The sequence below is a fragment of the Lepisosteus oculatus genome, chromosome 21 (assembly GCF_040954835.1).
Source record: "Lepisosteus oculatus isolate fLepOcu1 chromosome 21, fLepOcu1.hap2, whole genome shotgun sequence".
NCBI lineage: Eukaryota > Metazoa > Chordata > Actinopteri > Semionotiformes > Lepisosteidae > Lepisosteus > Lepisosteus oculatus.
The window spans coordinates 14,099,881-14,124,515 of NC_090716.1; the positions used below are offsets into that span (position 1 = coordinate 14,099,881).

General features: G+C 37.3%; 1 protein-coding gene across 5 annotated transcripts in view; it reads left to right on the forward strand.

Annotated features, from left to right (window-relative positions):
• Window positions 1-24,274, forward strand: part of LOC102682813 (excitatory amino acid transporter 2) — a 61,248-nt gene extending 36,974 nt beyond the window's left edge. For 4 of the 5 annotated variants that reach the window (XM_015338339.2, XM_015338341.2, XM_006642447.3 and 1 more), the window contains 9 exons: window positions 2,888-3,040; window positions 4,939-5,189; window positions 6,197-6,359; window positions 6,864-6,990; window positions 7,671-7,904; window positions 9,761-9,955; window positions 10,969-11,103; window positions 14,164-14,392; window positions 18,253-24,274. In XM_015338339.2, coding sequence (XP_015193825.1) covers window positions 2,888-3,040; window positions 4,939-5,189; window positions 6,197-6,359; window positions 6,864-6,990; window positions 7,671-7,904; window positions 9,761-9,955; window positions 10,969-11,103; window positions 14,164-14,392; window positions 18,253-18,327 — 1,562 coding nt within the window. In that variant the 3' untranslated portion in view covers window positions 18,328-24,274. The remainder of the gene's footprint in view (window positions 1-2,887; window positions 3,041-4,938; window positions 5,190-6,196; window positions 6,360-6,863; window positions 6,991-7,670; window positions 7,905-9,760; window positions 9,956-10,968; window positions 11,104-14,163; window positions 14,393-18,252) is intronic. The other variant, XR_001477325.2, reaches the window with a different exon arrangement.
• Window positions 24,275-24,635: the final 361 nt, after the last annotated feature.

A 24,635-nucleotide genomic window follows, 5' to 3' on the forward strand; every position in this document is an offset into this window, starting at 1 on the left:
GTGGCTGCAGTTACTCAGTGATGCAATGCTGTGTTATTTAATAGAAGATCCATGGCAGCTTTATCAGTCTGGATAACTGCTGGTCTTAAAAATACAGAAGGGCTCCCACAAAATGGCAATAATAGAGATTAACCCCTGTATATTGACAAAAACTTGATTACCTGTAATGATATATGTTGAAGTAGTTCAACTAGGTACAGTAGCTCTGTCAGCATGCGCAGGTTTATAACTGCTAAATTGACAAGAAAAGAAACACAACATTTCACAACATTTTGGCTGTGGAGCCTTCTTCCTGTCAGGGTGCCACAGGACTGTGGTAGTGCTAATGTGCTTTAACTATTAAAGTCACCTGAGTGTTTCCTAGTCTGTCGTAATTGTTCAAAATGACTCCCAAACATGCAATCAGTGTCCAAAATCTGCATATTTTAATTTAAATAAATTGCTCAGTTTCTTTTGATGACCAGTATAGAAAGTTTATATATATATATTTCATTTACTAGAATTAAGCTAATTAAAAATGTATTTGAACAAGCAACAAGGACAGTTAATGAAACTAAAACATTTGACTCCATGAATTTTCAGAAAGTTTTTAATAAGATCAGGTTATTTCCCAGACTCAATGGTAATGTAGGCTCACAGATGGAGTCCTAGGAAAACTTGGTAGAACAAGTCCCAAGGAGACCTACTCTCTAATTGGGCTGCAATTAACCTTGCTGTGATCTAATTGAGCTGTGATTAAATTTGCAAAATTATGCAAAAATAGGGAGAGTGTGAAAATGAAACTGTAGCTAGAGAATTATAAAAATACTTAAACAAAAGTTTATGACAGACACATGATCACTGATGTTTTATAGTGTTGATATGTGCAAAGTGGTAATCACTTGCAGGAACATTTGGCTAATTCTGGGCTGCAGGAACCTACACATGAATAGAAATTGGGTTTTCATATTCTGTGTTCCTAAACCAATGGGAAGAAGAAATAATACAGCAAACAATAATTGAGCATTTACAAAAAAAAAGTGTGAAGTTTAAATCAAGCAGTTATTTATGCTTAAGGTTTACAGCACTCTGGTAAGACTACATTTAGATTATTGTTTAACTTTGGTCACAGATGTTTAGAAAATTTCAAAGAAGAGCAACACAAATGATTCCTGATCAGTCCCAAACAGAGAAAATTAAGAGGAGATTTGGTTCACGTGTAAAAAATCCTAAGTAGAGAGAGGATCAAGCCAAATCGCATATGGTGTTGAAACAAAACCACATGGTCAAAAGAGAAATCCATTTAGGACTGAGTAGGAGCCTTCTCATTTCCTGCTTCCTTGCACAAAGAGTGTTGAGTGTCTAAAACAAATTTCCTAGCTCAGTGTTTGTGGCCTAAACTCTTGTCTCTTTCAAGAAATGGCTGAACAAAACTTAGAGTCACTAAAAGAGCAAGACTGGCCAAATGGCTTTCTCTCATTTACAACCATTTGTATTTTCTGAGCGACAGTCATTGAGCAACAGTTTAAATTTCAAGAAAGATATTCTACTTGATTTTGTGTTTTTTTAAGTTTATATCATGTGCTGTTGTTTAGGGAACCACATGTTCACACTAGGTTTGACAGGCCTGCTCCGGATTTATAAGGACATGATTGTTTTGAGGGACTTTTAACGTATTACAGTCAGGTGACAGTACTAAAGATGAGCAAAAAGCACCGTGAGCTTTTCCTACCGAGCTGCAGTGTGGAAGCTGTTTTCAGTGTCTTCAGATTTTCACATCCACAACAGCGGATCATCTGTTCCTGGTGAGATTATGTAAGAGGCACAAACATATTACGCTGCTCTGCTGCACATGAAAACAAATTTTCATCTGGGTATCCAGATGCCAGGGCTGAAATGGCTTTAATTACAAAAGGAATTATTAAACAGCTCAGAGGGTTTAATCCCTGGCACCACTTAAATGGAGGAAGAGGGCTTTCAAAGCAGCGAGGCATTGTCTGAGATACCAGCTTCCGGCATTATCAACCCTGAGAAACACCAACCAGACTAAGAGGGACTTCAGACCTGGCTTGTAGCGAAAGCCAGATGTACAAGGGTCAGCTGTCCCTCAGGGGCACTGTGTCTCTGAAAGACATGTGGCAGCCATGGTGGGAATACACCAACTTCCAGTTACTTTGTCTCTTCACACAGCATCAACTGCATTGCTATGAAAAGCTCTTGTAGCGCACAAGCAGAAAAGGATTCTGAGAGTGCATTTAATTGCTGTGACCGGTCAGCAGGTCACTTCAGGAAACTTTTATTTTCCTGTGAAATTTGTGAAGGATAGACCATGAGGACACATGAGGGAATTTGTTTCTCAACCAGGCTATGAATCCCCTTTCTTGTGTCTTAAACAAAGCACCAATGGGTTATAATTGAAAAAGCAGTTCAAGGGGGTTTAACAGTCTGTGTTTTTAGTATTGTTTTTGTATTTTGTTCCCAGATTGTTGGGCTAGTTGCAGAATTCTTCTGCAATAAGCTGTTAATACAGAAAAAGGGTCCAAATACAAAAGCAGTCTTAATTATTTGAATAAAGGACAGATCAGCAGTGAAATAATTAAAGCTACAATCATTTTGTCCTGCACAGATTTAGCAGCTGGGTATCTCATTTAAGCTCCTTGTTTTTAATTAGAAATTGCTTAGTTCAAAGTATATTAAAAGTCAGACCCGTTTTCATTCAAATGGCAATGACAATGTCTCGTGTCCCACAGATAAAAATGAAAATGTATGAAATAACAAAATAAAACTTGAATAAAAATTGTTGTCCTGTAGTTTATATCCTGGGCCCTTGCTTATGTGGTTTTATCTTAGCATGCAGGGGTGAGTGTTGCTTGATACTCACTTTCTGGCTCGTCTTTTACTTTTCCAGGTGTGATTCTGGGGGCTGTGGCTGGAGCCCTGCTGCGCTTTGCCTCTCCCATCCCATCAGACATCATCATGGTTATCGCTTTTCCTGGAGATATCCTCATGAGGATGTTGAAAATGCTCATATTGCCACTCATCATCTCCAGTTTAATCACAGGTAATAGTTCCGAGCCTGGTCAAGCTTATATTTTTTCACATGCCTAAGGAGTTGAGAGGACCAGAGCTTGTTAGATTTTAAGTAACCTTAAACTGACTTAGAACACAAGATTCTCTCTGGATCGGATTCAAGGATACAACAGAAGTGTCTGCACTGGAAACCTGAAATTCTAGCAGTGGGTCAGGATTTAACCACAGGTCAGATCTCCGTTAGTACTCATTGGGAATAGCTCTTATTTTTTGCAGCGCATCATTTTTTTAATTGCTACATTTCACAGACAAAAGCAGATCTGTCCTAAATGGGAGAAACAGGCCAAAAACAAATAATGAACAAATAAATAATTTCAATGACTTGCTTAGAAAGGAGTTAAAAAGCTGTTCTGCTCTAACAGCAACTAACATCTCTTTCCACGTTGAGCTGTCCTGACTTTTATTGCTTCTTTTTTTTGTTTTTCAGACGTTTTATCATTAAATGATAGAATTGTTACGTGTATCACCTCAAAAGGATTGTATTGGTATAAAAAACATCTAAACATTTTTAAGTAGGAATTGCAAATGATAACACAACCAGGATTTATATATATCTTCTTTGATGCAACAAGATCAAAAAGAAAATGCTTAGGGGTGCTCTCTCTTAACAGATATTCTTTCAATGTGAAGTGTTTTTTTCCACTAGATTTCGTTGAACCTTACAGCAGAACTGAGCTCCTAATGCCCTGCCACACATCGTTAGAAAGCATCATCAAATTTAAGACCTTTAGCAAAGTAAGATCTTGGTAAGGAAATAGATGGAGGCTACGTACAGTGTGCTCTGTGACAATGTTGCCAGTTGGAAATATTTATTATTTTGTTGGTCTGTGGCTTCAGAACCCTTGGTGACCGAGGGGACTGCAGTGGGCTATGAGCATTTGCCACATAAATGGATTGCTACTCACATTGCTGCAAACACTTATTCCACTGGGACCTTGTCAATAAAGGAAGCAATGAAAGAACACAGATGCTATGGTACATTTTTATGCTGTCTGCACTAAGTGGCTTTACAGACAGGATTTGTTGGGCGTCAAGCACGAAAAAGAAGTGTGTCTTAGGAACAGAAGGAATTTCTGTGAGGATTTAGTTTCAAAATCTCCCCCTTTGAATTATGCACTCGATCAATGACCTGTTTGATATACCTTCTGAATCTATATTAAAAGAGAGTTTGAAAAAAGTTTGAAAGTTGTCAAAATTGAATAATAATTTCTTTAAAAACACAAAAAGTCCTCCATGGAAGAACAAAAGATGATTGTATAAAATATTTTGTGTCCAACTATAAGATTTTGTTCTCAGCAAAAATATCAATGCTGACTTGTACAAATCCAACTTATAGCTCAACAGGAACAGCTCACACACTATATGGAATCATTAGCATTACCTCTTTGGCCTTTGGAAATAGCTTGCATTTTGTGTGGCACCATTTCTTACATATAGAAACTACTGTATATACAGTACATGCAAAAACATATATACTGTATGTGGAATGAAGTGCTGGCACCCTCACAGGAACACCCTCAGTATCAGTGGTACCAGTCTGAGGAATATCTGTGTTCAGGGAAAGTCTTGACACACACTTCCAATAGGTGTAAGAAAGCTGAAAGTTCTGGTGTTTGACCAAGCTTTATGGGAACCTTTGAGATCCAAAGACAAATATCCAGTGTGAGGTCTGTAATAGAGCTGTCCCACCAATCTTGCTTCAAGCTATGGAATTCTCAACATTTTTTTTCAACACATTGCAGGAATATATGTATTTGACAGAAACCTTCAGACATGATAACTATACACAACTGTAGCACTTTAGCTGTGCTCCCAGTGGTACAGACGGAGTATGGACAGCAATGATTCACCATCCATTTTCCTTCTCAGGCCTGGCAGGACTGGATGCCAAGGCCAGTGGCCGGCTGGGCACCAGAGCCATGGTTTACTACATGTCAACAACCATCATTGCAGCCGTTCTGGGTGTCATCCTGGTGCTGCTCATCCACCCTGGAAACCCCAAACTTAAGGCTCGGTTGGGAGAGGGCAACAAAAACGATGAGGTCTCCAGTCTGGATGCCTTCTTCGACCTCATCAGAAACCTCTTTCCAGAGAATCTAGTGCAGGCGTGCTTCCAGCAGGTATGTATTCAAGGCCGTTTTATCTCTCTCCATTATTTACCTGAATACTGTAAAATTTTAAACCTTCAAATAGAAATATTCTCCCTAAAGCATGTCTGTCACATTAGGTAATATTGTAAGGTAATACACATTTTTCTGGATTTAGGTTAATTAAATGAAGCCATTCAGAAATGTCATCCAGCAGTGAGTTTGTCTTTAAAACTTGTGTTCTGCGCCTGTGGCTGGAAGGTTGCCAGTTCGTATCCTGCAGCCGGCAGAGGAATCCTACTCCGTTGGGCCCCTGAGCAAGGCCCTTAACCCCAGCTGCTCCAGGGGCGCCGTATAAATGGCTGAACCTGCACTCTGACCCCAAGCTTCCCTTCCTGTCTGTGTGTCTCATGGAGAGCAAGTTGGGGTATGCAAAAAGACAAATTCCCAATACAAGAAGTTGTATATGGCTAATAAAGTGATCTTATCTTAAAGTATTACTTTATCTTTTTTGATCAAGCTAAAGCTAAAATGTGTTTAGCCAGCTACAGCTAGGAATCCCCAAGTAATGGCATAAAAGTGTCTGTCTCTACTGGGTTTGGATCATAGATGACGGTTTGATAAACAACTGGCAGGTTCAGAATGGTAGGTATTGAATAGAAAATACAATACAAAATTTAGAAAAAAACTGCCTTTTTCGTCACCATTTTAAATTTCAGCCCTCAGGGGATTAGGTGGGCCAAGAAAGTTTTATTTCAACAACTGAAGACCTTTGAAAAATGACAGTTGTTCAATTAAAGTAACCATTAGTGTAGTAAAAAATTGAGTGCAGAGCTACATGAGATTCCAGTGGTTACAAAGGAACAGGTAAAGTTTCTGTGTGGAATAACAAGAGAAAAGTGAAACAAAGTTTCAGTTGTAGAGACTTCTTCCAGTATAATAGGACATTAGACCTTGAGGTGCACAGAGAAACTCCAAAGACTGACTGTTTTGGACATCAATGTGCTGTTGTCTGACACTCACTCTGCTCTCCACACCAGATCCAGACGGTTGCTAAGAAGGTCCCAGTTGTCCCTGATTACTCTGATGAGGAGAACACCAACTCCACCATGGATGACTTATTGGTGAATGCAACTGTGGCACCTGAGACAGTCTACATGACCAAAAAAGCTCTGGAGTTCAAGGGTGGGATGAATGTGTTAGGTAAGGAGAGAAGATCCCTGATAACTAATTTCCTACTTTAAAAGTTTGAATAGCACTGTGCAAAAATTAATAACCATTACATAAAAAAATGTTATTTTGTGTACTGACGGATAAGACAAACTACACTTCTATGTACTGTATATTTACATTGTGAAAAATGTTTTTAACATCTGTAGTTTTACAATAAACGCTGCTCACTAAGGTTTACTCAGAGTACTGTAGTTTACAAATTACTTCAATGAGCAATTGTAGAGATTAATATTTTTAAATGCAGCCTTCTTAATAGAAGGATGTTAAAGAATGTGCTCCAGTCATTGCACTTTCATTATATGATGTCTTAGTCATATCTAAAGGATATGACTCAGCAGTCAACATACTTTAATGGTTTTGAAAAACATTGCTATTTCTTGTCATTTATGAAGAAAAAAAAGCTTAGATCCAAAGTGTGATAGTTCAACCTAATTTACAAAATGTATTGAGTGTGAAACTCTACTGCTTCCACAGGTCTGATTGGCTTTTTCATTGCTTTTGGAATTTGCATGGGAAAAATGGGGGAGAAAGCCAAGCTGATGCTGGAGTTCTTCAACATCCTCAATGAGATCGTCATGAGGCTGGTCATCATTGTCATGTGGTCAGTGAGATGCTGGCAAGCACACCTAAAAATGCCTGTGCCCAGTTGAATACAACACATTAAGTTAAATTTCCCTGTATAAAACATATACAGTATATATGTATTTAAACATAATGTAAATGTATATATTCTAAGTTTGTCTAGATAAAGGTTTTTAGTAAAATAATGCTTGTGATTTGAAACAGGGTAGTATAAATGAAATTTTATTGGTAGTATTTGTTAATAAAAATACATGTTGGGACCACTGTAAATACCTGTAGCTTCCACCTTCTATCGGTTTAAACATAATTAGCCTGAATTCATATCATCATCAATTTGATTTCGTATCTAGTTTATCACATGTGCATTAATATGGCATAGTGCTTAGTCTTCTAGTCTCTGGACCAAAAGGTTGTGAATCCAGATCATGTATGTTGGTATTGTAAATTTCAGTCAGATTGTCCCTCTAAATGCCTTGATGTAAATAGAGTAGGGTCTCGACATCTATGAATTTAACATTCAGTATCTATTGATGTTCCATTTTTGTAAATGCCTGTTTAAATAAATAAAAAACAATAAATTATACACAAAAGTAGGAGATACGTCTTGAAATGCCTTTTCAGAATCCATAACTTTCTGTGACTTTGGTTGATCAACAATTGAGCAGTTTGTCCCGGTCCTGAGTGTCTCTATCTCCTCAGGTACTCTCCTCTGGGAATCGCGTGCCTGATCTGTGGGAAGATCATCTCCATTAAGGATCTGGAGGTGGTGGCTCGCCAGCTGGGCATGTACATGGTAACTGTCATCATCGGGCTCATCATCCATGGTGCCATCTTCTTGCCTCTGCTCTACTTCATCATCGTGCGGAAGAACCCCTTCACCTTCTTCATAGGTATCTTTCAGGCCTGGATCACTGCCTTGGGCACAGCATCCAGGTAACAGCTGCTGCTTTCCTTGAAAACTTCTTATAATTCTAATCTTCTGCTAATGGTGTTTCTCATTGTTGAATTTCTAATGGGGCTTTTTGTCTCTGAATTGTCCCTTTGTGCGTATTATCTGCAGGTGACTGTTATCCTGTTATCCTGAGATTTGCTCCCATGACCTTTGCCAGGAATTGTGGCTTTCTGATTAAGGATGAACAGGTTTTTTTTAATGCTCATTGGTAGTGAAGTAATCTGTTTCTCTCCTGGATCACCCACCTTAAGTGAAAAGCTGACCAGAGATCCCTTATACCATTATAAAGGAATTCTATGAACAAGTGTGAATTTCCCTTCCTGAACCCACTAAAATCTCTCTGATAAATGTATGGTCACCAATAAGGCGCTGCTTCTAAATTATTTTATTTTTGGAAACAACATTGACATGCTCTTTAGTACTGAAATGTGGTACAATAATGGACAATACTATATTTTAAGTTAAGTAAAGCCCTTGACCAATGTTTATATGGCGAAAAGCCCAAATGTCAGGTAGCAGTGGTGGTTTGACTGTTTTGTTTGACACTATCTACTACTATATCTGAGCTTATTTTTAATCAGGGATTTTTCACAATCAGTACATTTGTCTCCCATTTCAAGATGAAGGATATTGTTGTGCCAAGGAACTTATAGGTATCTACTTGCTCCACCATGTGACCACCAATCACAAGAAGTTCTAATTCCTTCCTCTCACAATTTAAATCAAAGATTACCTCCTTAGTTCTATACCTATATTAAGATGGAGATTGTTTTGACTGCACCAGCTCACCAAAGCAGTGACCTCCTTCCTGTACAGAGATTAATCTTATTTATTAGCCCTGCCAGGGTGGTATCATCTGAAAACTTAATTTCACAGAATGTCCATTGATTTTTAGGGCTAGTGGATTCATGCCACTCTACTCTCTATCGGCTGAGTGCTGCCCTTTGGATAATCTCGGTCACACTCGGCCAGTAACATAGTAATTCCTTACATTTACATAGTGCTTTTCTGGAAACTCCACTCAAAGTGCTTTACAGGCAATGGGGACTACCCTCCACCACCACCTGCATGGTGTGACTGCAGCCATAGTGCGCCAGAACACTCACCACACATCAGTTCTCAGTGGGGAGGAGAACAAAGGGATGAAGTGAAATCATAGGTGGGGATTATTAGGAGACCATGATAGGTAAGGGCCAATGGGTAATTTGGCCAGGATGCTGGGGTAACACCCTTACTCTTTACGAGAAACACACTGGGATTTTTAATGACCACAGAGAGTTAGGACCTCGTTTCTTCGTCTCACCTGAAGGATAGCGCCTTTTTACAGTTTAGTGTCCCCATTACTATACTGGGGCTTTAGAACCCACACAGACCACAGGGTGAGCACCCCCAACTATCCCCTCTAGTACCTCTTCCAGCAGCAACCTTAGTTTTTTTCCAGGAGGTCTCCCATCTGGATACTGACCAGACTCACACCTGCTGAGCTTATGTGGGTTATCAGTTGTGAGCTGCAGGGTGATATGGCTGCTAGCATGACCCAGGTTCAGACCTGCAATCACACAACTCATCATGAACTAGGGTCAGAGTATCTTTCCACTTGCCTGTTTGATATCCAAAAAGAATCACATCTTTTAATATTTTTCACAAGTAATCTTACATCCTTAAACTCAGTTTTGAATGATTTATAACTATGGAAAAATGTCTGGCCCACTTCACTGTGGCAAAGTGTTGTAGCATTAATGTGGCCTTTAGCTCAGCCATTACTTCACAAACTGTTGAGAGAGACACATTCCCATGTTTGTCTGGGCTCAGTCCTCCCTGCTTTCTCATCCTGCAGTGCTGGCACACTGCCTGTCACTTTCCGCTGCCTGGAAGAGAACCTAGGCATTGACAAGAGAGTGACGAGGTTCGTTCTGCCTGTGGGAGCAACCATCAACATGGATGGCACTGCGCTGTACGAGGCTGTGGCCGCCATCTTCATTGCACAGATGAATGGAATCAACTTGGATGGGGGACAGATAGTAACTGTCAGGTGAGGCTCTTCACATTACAACAGTAAGGAAATACCTAATCAAGCATCTGTAGATATAAAATACATTCACAGAACCTGTATTTTAACAGTTGTGCAGTAAGTTTGCTTAGTCACAGTTTCCCTATGTTGTTTCACCAGCTGTGCCTGCACTCAGTTCTGTCTTTGCTATGGTATACCAGATATAGTAAAATCCCAGTATTTGCAATTTCAATATTTGTGATCTTGCCCATTCACAAAATTTTTTAGTAACCACTTTTTTCACATGCTCAGACCAAATTTGCCTATTCGTGGGTGGCGCTTTAGGAGGATAAATGTGGGCACCAACTTTCACAACATTTTGTTGTGCTGTTAAATAAAAGAGTAAAAAATCAAATAAAAAAACACAGTTATCACAGTCTCAGCTCTTATGTGTCTGGAAGAAAAGGATAAGAAAATAAATTATAAGAAACAGAATTAGACAAATTGCAAGAAGAGGAGGTAGTTGATTGAGTAGAAAGGGAGTGAGGAAACTTTCTTGTCAGTTATTACTAATGTTGTAATATTACTGTTATAATTACTGTTATTACCGTGTTGTAATAAACGTTATTAAGTAGGGCTACATTTATAATAGTCATAAAACCAAGGCATAAAAATAAAGAAAATGCACTGTACAAGAAATAAAAAAAAACTCTAAGAGTAAGCTATAATATCACAACAATGATCTAATGTTTTTGCAATAACTAGAATTATAGTGGGAAAACAAATTCTTTATTCTTTATTTTCAGTACTTGTTTTAAGTAACAATACTACCAATGATTACTAACACTATTTCTGCAAAAGTTAAGAGTCATAACATAAAAAAAATCAGTTTTGTAGTTCCATATTCATGACTTCTCCATTAGAGGCCACTTCAAGGTTCAGTACCTAACCCTCGCGAGTTCTATGTTATACTGTATATGTGGTTTAAAGGATGAGCATTTCTGCCAAAGTGTTTGAGTGAACAGTAAACCAAGAACTCTTTTTCCTTCCTGTAGTCTGACCGCCACCCTAGCCAGTGTGGGAGCGGCCAGCATTCCGAGCGCTGGACTGGTCACGATGCTGCTGATCCTGACCGCTGTGGGGCTGCCCACACAGGATATCAGTCTACTGGTGGCTGTGGACTGGCTCCTGTGAGTTGCATCACACCGACTTCATGTACCCATCAACTCCTCTGTCAATTTTTACATTTCAACACATCTGAAACATGTTTGAGAGTCACTAGACCATGAATCCAGTTAATGTTCTTTAAAAATATGAATAAAGAAGCTAACTAGATTAATTAAGTTAATTAAAAAGCTTAGATTGTAATTGCCACAAGAAAAACCTGGAGCACTCCTTAAAATTAGTATGATACTTCTACTTTAATGTTATGGCCTGTACACTGACTTGTACGCAGTGATTTCCAACAACAGTCCTGAAGAAATATGTCACCTCTGTTTTTAGCTGCAGTTTGGTTCTTAATCACAGGCTTATTGATTTCACTTTTCTCTTTGGGGCATGTTTGTAAATTTGCTTTCTGCTCTTAAAAGAAGGTCAAATGGAATTTTAATTGCTTTCAAACCTGTACCATTTTCTGAGTGTTATAACAGCCCTCATTCAGGCATTTCCTGAAACATACCTGTAGTTAGTTGAATCTCTGCAGAGGAAAAATCACTCACTGTGGGAGTACAGGTGTCTGGGTCAGGATTATTCATCAAAAATAGATCAGATAATAAGAGTAGTTAAGACAGAATGAGTGGCAAGCAAGTTGATGAGAGGTAGTGTAAAGTACTACGTTCTGAAGTTGTTGAAAATGTTGAGAATCATAACCTAGGAAGAAGACATTTTTGACTATCAGGATTAACCTAAGCAATGAGTTAAATAAAGATCTAAAAAGAAAGTACATCAATAAAGTCATTGAATTAACAGAGGAAAATCTGTGTGAACCACTGGATTAGACAAATACATTCGGCTGTTAATGGCAGCATTTTGTTAGGAAGTGTTTAAACTGCTTACACATGCAAATTCTGCAAACTGTAGGATGTGCAACTCAATTAAAGCAGCACCCCAGTAAGGTTGCAGCAGGTCTCCTAACACTTTTACACCATTCTTTGGCAAGTTCTGAATTGAGAAATGATTAAATTAAAGAGCAAAGCTCCCACAGTCTGGCGACTATTAACAGATGGTAGCAAATGACATTGAAGAGACTGATTCATCCTATGGGAAGTCCTAGAATATTGCACATACTATTGTGTTTTCTGGGCTATAATAAAAATAAGGGTTACTGCTGTAGAACCATATGTACTGTGTAGAAGTCTGAACTGAGTTCCTTCTGAAATATTTTTCCACATATACTGTATTGCTTAAAAATCTTCTATAGTAGCCTATAGTACAACAACTGTCAATATATATTTTTCTTACTAATTTAAATTGATAGAAAATTATGATAGCTAATAAACAAAATATTATACAGCATATAAGTTCTTATTCACATTTACAATTACAATTTTAGAATGTTTTATAAGTATGCAACTACTGTAGGTCAATTTTACCCAGTACACCATAACATGTACATGCAGCATAGATCTGATCTGCTTATGGTTTTTGACATCCACCATTGAGCAAAAGCAAAAAACTCATGTCCCTGTGTCTGTATGTGAACTGTATGTGAACTAAGAACAAAAATCATAAAATATTATAATGTAATAGCTTAGTGGCGAAGAGCAAAGCTACAGTATACTGTATTTGTCATAAATGAATTTAGGGCTAGAAAACCCAGTTGTCACATTTATTCCTGCTCCTGTAGACAGGTTGTGTAAACCCTACTCTGGTGTGGATAACATCAGGATTAGATCAGATGCCTTCTTGAGTGTGACATGGGTTTCTGTCACCCCTGAGGGGGGACTGTTGACCATTCCTCCAGGAAGAATTGCTTTAGGTCCTTTAGACACTTTGGTCTCTATTTGTGAACTAGAGTACCTTCTCCAGTTTGAACCAGTAATGTTTGATTGGATATACAGGAAGTCTGAAGACAGAGATGACCGATGATGAAGAACATTGATTTTATGTTCCATTAACCATTTCCAAATAGAAATGCACAGTTGTTAACTGCATGTACTTCTTAGCTGAGAAAACCATAGTTTTGGATAAAATATCCTTATAAACACAAGAATCCGTATATTCCTCATTTGTAACAAGGGCATCAGGACCTGAAGATGCAACAACCTCAAACCAAAACAGAAGTACCTCCATACAGTACTTCACTGAAGGGTTGATATATACCTCTTTGTATAAATCATACTACTGGTGAGACTACTCAAAAAGCTCAATTTGTGATTCACCCAGCTATATCATTTGCTCGCATTTAACCTAGGAATCAATTAGTTTCTATTTAACACATTTTTTAGCTTGTTTTTGTCTTTTTATTTCCATGGAAACCTTCAGAAATGTAGTTCCAGAGGTTTTTATTGCACTTTCATAGAGCCATAGAGCAGAATGTAGTTATAGTTTTTTGTTGGAGTTTATTTAAAGGAAGTGTATTTAGAGGTGTGAGTAAAGTCTGCCCTTTGATTTCTGTACAAAAGGACAAATTTGACACCGCTATGTGCAGTGCTATCAAGATCACACCAAGACAGTTGTGGATTTGTCTTACAGGGTACATTATCTTACCTGTAAATATTTCTGAATACTTGATGTTTTTATTCCTATTTCATTGTGTGATTAATAAATCTGGAGAACACTGCAAAAAACCTTAAAAGCTGCTTCTTGTTTAGCTTTTAAGTCAGATGCAGCTGCAGGACCATACTGTAAATCCTCCCAAATACTACAGTACATTAAGCAGTCTTTGCTTAGCAAAATAATTAATTTCAGAAGAGTTTTGAAATGGGAATTGTGGTGGGATCTGTGATCCGGTTTCAGGATGCTGCAGGATTTTCAAAGAATGTTTCTAAAATAGCAAGAGACCTTCAATGAAATGGAAAGGCCATGTTGCAGAAATCACTTCCTTTGACATTTTGTTTCTTGTCTGGCCAGATTTATATACTGATAATCCAATCAGAAGGTATTGTTGAGCTCCCCAGTGCAGCGCCCATCACCGTCCTCCATTCTAGGCCTGTAGTCTCTTGCCCTGATGGGAGCAGGGATCCCTGACAAGAGAACATGGATTACAGTATACAGTGCAGTCTGCATCTCCACTTGTGTTTATCCTCTAGGGACCGCTTCAGAACCTCAGTCAACGTGGTGGGCGACTCATTTGGTGCTGGGATCGTCTACCACCTGTCCAAAGCGGAGCTGGACAATCTGGATGCCCAGCATGGTCACCATGATGACATTGAGCTCACCAAAACACAGTCCCTCTATGATGACCTGAACCATCGGGAAAACAACTCCAACCAGTGTGTTTATGCTGCTCACAACTCTGTCCTAGTAGATGAGTGCAAGGTACATTTCACACTTATGGATATAGAAACTTGTATATAGCAATGCACGCCTGCTCCACTCCTTTTTTTGCATGATTGTATATATCTATAGAAATTTCTATACAGGTACTTTGAAAAGAAAAAAAATGGAAAAACAAGAAATGGAATAGCAGTCGTTATGCCATCTGGATATACACACTTCTGCAAACTCATGCAGATAAATATACTGTATAAGATTATTGATCATGGTGTATATTAAAATGTGTATACAGTATGTACACACAGCTTTTTTTAAGTATTCAGTATTTGAGGTTTAAAACAAAACAGTGTTTATATATTTCATACATTTCAAAGCATTGTATTCTACATAATACAAGATTTTTTCTCCACTTCAACATTGTAAATAATAAATACATAGCCAAAGTTTAACCCAGCTTTGGCCATTGTTTGTTATTTTTCAACATTTTCTAGACATCTTCTCAGACTGTACCGTCACAGATCAGCGATACAGACTTTGATCACAATGCTTTCAAAAAGCAACAACAGCAAACAATTTGTACTCAAACTACTGTAATAAATAAATCCTATCCACTTACACAAATGGGCCAGTGACCCATTATATGATTGAAAAAGCTAGGACCAGGTTACATAGTCTGTCCAAGGGAGGTCTGCTGGGATTAACACAGATTACTCAAGGACTAGTGAATTTACTTTGGGATATAAAGAAAATATGGGTGCATCTGTCGTTTCACCAGTGTGTTCTTTAGATTCAAATGTTCTGGATTTGCCTTCTGCAAATTGGTTGTTTTTCACTTTACTTCTACAAACAAGATTCAAGCAATTTATAGACAACATGAAAACATAAACACTTTGAAATGCACAATGTAATTTAAAAATGTAATGTGAAAATGCTTAATCTTTGTAAATTAGAATACCATGTAATTACATTTTCAGAACTCAAAGTATTGTAATAAATAAATGCACCATCGCCTCACACCTGTAATACAGGTGATATTGACAATCACAAGCCTGACAGATTACAGCAAAAGGTTTATCTAAGTATATTATTTTATCTTCTATGTCTTAAAGCAGAGTCAATGATAAAATGTTCATTGTCCTTAAAACACAAAGGTCACTATGACCCCAGTCCCTTCTGTTTCTTAAAAGACTTTCAGCACAGAATGACAGATGTGCTTAGGTGGAGAGCACTGCAAGTTCTGTCCATCCATCTGTCCATAGTTTTCTGGGCCTGGTCATTCTCTTTTGGGATTGATGATCTGATGGAGAAAACTACAAGCCATCCAGCAGAGTAATTTCCTTGGGGATTATCAGATAAACCCCTATCCAGGTTGCACCATGGGATTTCACAAATCAAATCCCATTTCCAATTATGAGGCTTTGGCACTTAGCTTATCTAATATATTTAATAAATTCCATTTCTGCTTACAAAAACATCACACTTTCATTTGAGTTTGTGAAGGAATTTTGCTCCAATCTTAACAGAATTCAGATAGAAAAAGACGTCAGGATGCAACAGTATTTCCTGAATCTAATTATAAGGCATGCATTTTGCATCATGGAGCTTCACAACAGACTCAGCTGTAATTATTTCTTGATGGATTAATTGCACTGCATCTTGTCCACAATCCCAGCAAGCCAGGATGCACAACCCCAGTTCTGGAGGTCCATAGAATGTTCTAGTTTTCATTTCATCTAAGCTAATAATTATCCAGTCAAATTAGTTATTATCTTATTTCCACAAAGTTCACAGCTTTCCCAGTTGTAGTCAGTAACTGTCACACTAAAGAAAAACTCAATTATTTGGTGTGCGCAATACCATGCGACTTGGAGTAGCAGGTCTCTGCTGTCTGGGTCTCCTTCCAGTTCATTACCTGGGTTTATTGAAGATCTGACTGAAGGATGGGAGAAGGTTTAATTTAATCCAGGCCTTAGTGTTGGATTTCCTTAGGTTTCAGACACTTCATTACTGATGCAGTATGTCTCGGTTTGAGGGGCTCTAAATCCCAGCGCTACACACTGGACTGGAAAGTGATTTCTAACTCGTCTGGGTGTGTTTAGATATGAAAATAATCCAGGGTCTGCTCATACAACCTGTTAAATTACAGGGATAAGGAAGCCTTTTTCACTGAGAACAATATCAAAAGTAAGGTACTTCTGGGAAAGTGTTAAATATGTTAAGTACAGGCTTAATGAACTGATTGTTGCTGTTTAAAGGGAATCTGTGAGCTGTAATTTGTCTGTTCAGTCTGACTGTGACAGAAGACTCAGTATATTCAGGCACCACTTTTACACTTCTGATCGAAATAGAGGGAGAGTCTTTCCTGTTTTCTTGCAACCAAATTCTTATTATTCTCTATAAAGGAACTATTTCTAATACAGGTTTTATAATATATTATTAACAGGAGGCACAAAGGCTGCAATTCCATCTTCTCTTCCTGCATGTTTATATTCACTGTGTATATACATATATTTTGATTTGTGTCTTTTTTATCTATATATTGTATAAAATCTTGCAAAAAAATCTGACATTCAGATGTCTTGTAAAATGTGCATGGCTCATCAAATGTTTTCTATTTTTAGAAACAAAGGGAAAGACTCAAAATATTACTATTTTTTTCTTATTTTGATGCTTTTGTATTTTCTGTGCTGTTTTATTGTCTCTTTAATTGCATGAAATACCTGAAGTATCTTTTTTTCTTTTCAATCTTCCATCAGAAGGATGCCAGTGCCAGTTTTTATAATACCTGGGCAACAGCAAGCATGTGTGATGTTTTAACAATAGATTTTAAGTGTCATCAGGCTGTTGTGCAGGTAATTGTACCTGTGTACACTGGAGCAGAGAAACTGATTTCTAAAGAACTATGTAGTCAAACTACTGTGAACATTTATTTAAATCACTGGTATTGTCACACAGTTCATGTCTGTGGTATTTGGCTTTTCCTCTGCTTTCCTTAAAAGTTAATGGTCAGTAGAATTAGCCCATCATCGTCATTTTCATGTCAGTTTATGGTGACGAGATATTTTAATAACGCAGCCATTCTAATGGGTCTCATCCTGAAGGCCTCACATGACTGTGGAGACGCCACAGTGCAATAGTGCAAAGAGATATTCTCTTGTATCGTCACATTCACACTTCTGTTTAATAATGCTTGAGGAATAATGCACATACACAATATAAGTACAAGCACAATACATATTTTGTAAATATATTTTATATTTAGTTCATGTAAATCCATGCATAGGTCACCAGGGTGAGATTAAGTTGACATCTATAGTTAGTTGTTGGTATAGACTGTTATTACTATTGACTGGTATCCTCTTTACCATTTTCTCTCAGAGAGGGAAATGCACAAATGTTGCAATACAATGGAATAATTTCAAGGACACTTACTCAGTTGTGGCTAGAACGTTCTGTATACATGGGAGTGAACATTGTACCAAATACATTGATGGCTTTGATGTGTTGTTCACGTAGATATACAGTACAAATATTAAAATATCACTTCAAATTGCAAAAGAAAAAAACAACAAATTGTAAACAAATTAGGAAATTGCACACTCCTAATAGTTTTCCATTATCTTCACACACCTAGATATTTGACAATAAATAAAGGAGAACACTGATCCACTGGCACAGTAGTAAGGGACACTTGGCTGTTGTGGAGTAATACAGCAGTTTTCCGTTTTTCTCTTGTTATGCAAATCCAAGAGTTAACATTTGTGTGCATGAGCTAACAGAGGATCCCAGCTGTTTGCCTCTGAAACACAAAAATACAGTCTCTCTGCTCCAAACCATTAAGAAAAAAAGTGTTTGTTAGTGCCTTGGTCCTTGAGTTAGTTGTTCCTGATAATTGCTTTCAGGTCACCTTGGCCACAAATGGCTCCACTGCTGAATACACACTTGTTGAGGAGGAACCTTGGAAACGTGAAAAATAAAGAACAGAGATCCCAGCTGCGCCTTATCCAGAGCCTCCACAAGCTTTCCACCTGGTGAAAAAAACAAACAAAAATTAAAAATAATTTTCAAATAAAAAAACTAAAACAAATAATCATTCAAAACTAATAATTGGTTTCATGATTTAGTTTTGATGACAAAATCTATTAATCTATTAATTCTCACAAAAACATGACTGACCAACTGATTGAATGACGTAGTTCAATAACCTACTAACTCCCTAAAGCATGTTTGTTTGTGATTTTATAGTGCGATTTTCACTATAGAGTCTACTTTCTAAAAAGAGAAACCCCTTTGCTCTCCAGTGACACCAAATGTGATATCTGGGCTCAGGCAGTTCACTAGTCTGTGCAAAAGGAAAAATAATGAGACTGACAAACTGCCTGTCCCGAGCTTGAGCATGTGCGACGATTTGGGATTTTCATTAAGGTCAAATGGAATAAATGATTTTTGTGCTCAAGGCTGGGGCAGGGAAACTCATTTCTCTCTGTCCTTGTTCAACCACCATCATTTGTCATGCAAACCTTTAGGCCTCTACTTCTGAATTAGAGCAGATTTATTTTCATGCTCTGCTCAAGTTCTTGCACAGAAAAACTTACAAAGTGGCAAGGCCATCATTTATCATCATTTCTTGTCTTTCCTCGTGGTGGTAGTGGAGGGTTACAGACAGGGGGCCCTATTTTACCTGTGCCAGTCTGATTAATTCCAGTCGGGGCAAGTATTTTTCCTACTGGAAAAATCAGGCCCAGCCTGCTGGATGTTCAGCAGCATCAGGCCTACCTCACAGTGTACTGACAACCTCCTTCTGCGCTGCTCATTTTCATTCTTACATTTGGACAGCAGCCCAATGAGAATCTTTTTTTCAAACAAAAATAAATGTTATGGAACTCCCCATTCAGCTTATACTCTATATTTAAAATGATTAGTTAAGGGATTAAATTAAGGGAAAAGAGGCACTACACTGCCAGAGACAGGGAGGTCTGTCTCATGATTGAATGGAGTGAATCAAATGATTGGACAGGTCCAATGGTGTCCCTACAATGTCTTCACCTGCCATCCGATCTTCAAACTTTGTCTAGTGGGATTTTCTTTTTCACGATAGAAAAACCTTGCTTCATCGTACCCCTTTCACAGTTATCTTTTCTGGTGGCAAAAATATGACGGCAATATTTAGCAAGGTATTTTTTGTGGGGGGCAGACAGTATTATACTGGGATACATTCCACAAAGTACACTATGGTCTGTAGGTAAACCTACAGAAAAATTTTAAATATTTAGGCATGCATTAGCATATATTTGTATGACAAAAATATATTTAAATCAGTAATACAAACCACATAGTCTTGTCATGACTAAATAGTAAGAACAATTGGATTTGGCATGTCTTCACAATCTACCAGGAGAATCCAATGAGTCATGCATACTGATTGGTGAGGATGGATTCACCTGTTGATTCTGACAGATTTCTTCTCTCTAGTTGACATAACATTCTCATTTAGCTCTGAGACTGCCAGTCCTCAAGTTTGGTCCTTTGAAAGTTAAGATATTATTACAGTTCTTCCTTCAAGGCCTTATATCATAATAATAATAATACAACCCAAAAAAGCACCTCTTACCTCTTTCTTTGAGAAAAGGAGCTTTGTGTCTTAATTCTTTTGGGGGCCATCAAATACAGTAGTAAATTTCTTTGTATCAACAGACCAAAAACTGTCATCATTCTACTGTGACAAAATAACTTTTAATGAACACTCTTCTCAGCTTTGGTGGTATAAGTTGTTCTGTGCTGCATCTGTGATCTGGTATCTCTATGAAATTACTATAATGTATTGGTTAGTGTATTGATTGTTGGAAGTATATAATTAAATTTGTATTGATTGTGTAGTGGTTATATTTGCTGTAGTAAGAAAAAATGTGAAAATACTGAGAATAGATCCTCTGAGACCCAATTCTAGAGGAGATCGATAAGATTAATAACAGTGGGGGAAATTAACTTCAGAGAGACTGGTTTTATTAGAAAAGCTTGCATGCATGCTAAGTGCAGTAATTTAATAGAAATTAAATGGACATAGATGAATTGTAAATTATTAGGGTTCTTTGAATTCGTAATGACTTAAATGTAATGCCAATGTCTTAGAGCAAGAGCATCAGTTCTACCTAGTCTGCTTTTCCTCAGTCTGATATAAAAGAAATATGTAAGCCTTATTTGGAATCAATCTTGCATTTAAATTAAAATTATGACATTACACATCATTTTAACAAATTGTACTGCCTTGTTCTAGCATGTTTTAGAGTTGCCAATATGTCTCATTTTGTTGTTGCAGGATAATTTAAGTACAGAATCCACGGTTCTAGTATTGGGTTGTTTTGGGTTGGGCTCATCTACAGATGACTACAGAAGGATCAGGCACATACTTATCAGACAATTTGTTGTGAAATGTGTAGACCACGTGAGTGAAGCAAACACCTAGCCACTGAAAAGTATTCAGAAAGACACTCTGAATTATTTTATCACTTATTCATTCCTGGAATAAAAGACTATAAATGTTGAGAGAAAGTATTTGGAAGAAAAGCCTTCGTACTTTGAAATAAAAAGATGCTAAGGCTGAGAAGCTAAGAAAAGTGTTCTTGAAAATCTATAATTCCATAATGCTGAAATACAACTTCCAATTAAAGTTTAAAACACCCTGAACCCTTCCACCTCTTCAAACAAATTTCACCCAAAACATTTCAACATACCGTAGGTTTTTTAGCTACCCCACTTTATCCTGGTCTTTTAGGAAATAACCTATGTGTCCTGCCCAAGAAAGCGTTATTGACACTTCACACAGAGAATTAAACAAACTTCCCCAAAACACTTTTTGGATTCCAATGAAAACCAAATACTAGTCAAATATTCCATCTATCCATTTTCTAATCCACTTAACCAACTCAGGGCTGTGAGAAAGGGATAGACCCTGGATCGGATGGTAGTCCATTGCTGGACATAAAGTCAAATATCACACTTTCAAAATAATATGAAAATAGTTTGGATATATGTTTAAAGAACAAAATCAGAAACAATAGTGAAATATATCTGAACATGTATAAATACAGTTAAAATAAAATGTATTCAATTATTTTATGTACTTTGAGCACATTGAAATTTGTCAATGGGGAACTAAAATGGAATTTTAAATTAGTACATTTATAGACTTTCTAAAATTGATTTCTGTATATTTCTAGCATTTTATATTGCAACGTAAAACTATGCTTTCAGGATGTTTTTTTATATTTCTTGCTTGGAAAGACTAGAGCATACAATCTAATGTTCTGGGAACACCTCTGTTTATCTTTCTTTGAAAATATCCATTCTATTTAAAATGATCAAAAATTATATCACAAGAAAGCACATTTTCATGCTGTGTTGTTTTTGTCTAGCCCATCCCTTTAATCTGAAGATTATCCCCGAGTGCAGGAACACGTGTTCAGCCTATTACCACAAAGGTCATGACTGTTCTTAGCGCCTCTGACAAGGAGGAGGGTGTCCTGTTTCCAAACATCACGGTGTAGTTTAAGGTATAGAAAATGCATGAAAACCATGATGATTCAGAAGCACAGAGGTGAATATGAAACCTTGCACTTGCATTTCAGAAGATAGAAGCATAATTGATATACTGTAGTGTAGTACAGTATAAGAGCTACTGTAGCACAAGGAAAGTGAATTATTTCCTCTCAAGCAGAGACCACTGGGACATTTGCTTGTAATTCTTTGTATGTTCACGTGTGTGCAAGAGGTGGGTGGGTGGTGTGTTTTTTTATTGATGATTGTTTCATTCTCCTTTTTTCCTTTTTTTTTTCACTTGATGACAGCTTTGCCTTGAAAATGTGAACTACAAACAGAGCAGCCTGTATTAGGAGTTTGATGATGATCACTGATAAAAGCATGATAATCTTACTAATATTACTTACTAAACATTCATATTATAGCACCCAATCCCTTCAGGCGATAGCCTGAGGTGTGCACTTCAGGCTAATGAAAGCTACTGTACATGATAGTTTGGATTTCTACATTATATATGGTTGTATCTTTCTGTTCGGTACATAATTTAATTCTGCCTAAGGTGTTGTTGTTTTACCAACACAAGTCTTTCATTTTAGCAAATCTTTTTTTTTAATTTACAGCTGAAAGTTGGAAAGTAGCATACCTCTACTCATCTTAAATCTATACAGACTGGGTTCAGCATTTATTTTGAATGAAGTATGTCTATATATAGTAGGTTTGTCTTGTTTTCAGGTAGTTTCTTTGACGATAACAGTTGTGGCTGACCAGGCAACCACCTAAGGGGACTGAGTGTCAGACCAGCGAACCCTGTTTTAACCTACTGGATGGAACATCATTTTGTATCACTATCTTAAAGCATGATTTAAAGTGCCTCTTTGCACTTTGTGTATATATTGTAGGTAGGAAATGTCTAATTTCTGTGAAATGATGTTTAAGGGTAGTGTTTACTTGGTGTGACTATTCTGTAATTTGCTAGAGGATACCTGCCTATGTGCTCTGTAAAAGAAATAGCTAAGAAAAAAAATTAAAAGAGGAACTAAAAAGTTGCTTGTCCTTGCATTTTGGTTAGCGGTTTGAAATAGTCTTACATAAATGTTAGACATCCATTATATAAATCTATATATATATTTTTGGGAATCTAATGTAAACATTTCAAATGTCTATCACATGAAATTAAAAGTCATGCGTGAATTATGTTCAGTGTACATATCCTAAATGTGAAATAGCAACTCAGAATGTTCCAGAGATTTAATGATGCTCCCTTGAACACTCTCCACAGGTGGAAGAGGAAGAAAAAACTGTTGGCTTAACCTTTCTTACTGTGAAGCTGTGTTTTTAAGTGGAGTTGTGTTACTTGGTTTGTGGAGTGTGGGTACTATTGTCATGTGTAACTAGGTTTACAGCGCACAGAGAAAAAGTCAAATTTATTAAAGACAGTCAGAAGCCTACAAAGCCTTTCCCACAGCCAAAAAAATCTCTTGACAAGCACAAAAAACTTGAATAGCACAAAAATGGTATCTTTTTAAAACGGGAGAAAAACAAACTTTGTTCTAGTTTCCTCTTTTTGAGGACCTTTCTCCTGTCGTAGACCTCCATGGCAGTGCCTGTTAGAAAAAAAAAGTATTCCTCAGGTTAACAAACAGTGCTTTTGGCAGCATCAAGGAATTGTTAAAAAATAATTAATAAAATGTTTACTCTGTATACATTCCTGTATGATATTTGCTGGGCTAGAGGCTCACGTTGAACTGCCAGTAATGATGCCACCCATATCCCCCTCACGTTCTGTATTAATTCTTTATTTGACTGGATGTATTCCAGACTCCCTTCACCAGCATAAACAACACTGGAGTAATCCACACCAAACATATTGAATGTAGCTCTATAGAAAACATTATATAAACTATTATATACAGTATTAATTAATTGTAATTAACCGGTCAACTTATACACAGTGTCAGTTTTATTTGCAAATAATTCATTTTAAATTTGGCTTTTTCCTGTCCATGTTTTTATAAGCAAAATCTCTGCGCACATTAAAAAAGAAAATGGTAGGCACAATATTTCTATGACAGTTAATGTACGTTTCTTTTCTACTGATAATTTTTCTCTTTTGATGAAATCTCCTAGATTAGAGCCAACAACCGTCATGGTCTTTTCCTGTTTCCCTTTCTTTTTCACTTGCACTTTAGTTTTACTTTTAGAATTTCCTACTTTGTGAATTTGTAGGTGTACTTTTAATGGAAAAATGGTTTTTAAACTTAAAACTTATATGAAATCCTTTCTGTACCAAACCAGTGAAATAAATTAAAAGGCTATTAAAATCTAAGTATTGTACCTTTCATGTACATAAAATGGAAACTAATAAATGTTGGTTCATAACTACAAAAATCTGACCTGTGACTTTTTTATTCCATAAGGTTAGGGACATAAGACCAGTTAAAAAGAGAGGCCATCTGGCCCATCTAGCCTGGATGGTGTTTAGTAGCTACTGTTTATGAACCAAGGACCGTACAGTATCAGGCTGTTTCTTGAAACAAGACAGGGTATTGCTGGATAGTTTGTTCCATTATCCCACTTCCCTTTGCATAAAGAGGAGCCGCCTGTTCTCCTTTGTAAATGCACTTCTAAGTAGCTTTTACTTGTGTCCTCTGGTTGGGGAGTAGCACTCGGGATTCTGGTCTTGAAACTGGAAGGTTGTGAGTTCAACTCCCAGCCGAGATGCTGTGGTTGTACCCTTGAGCAAACTGCC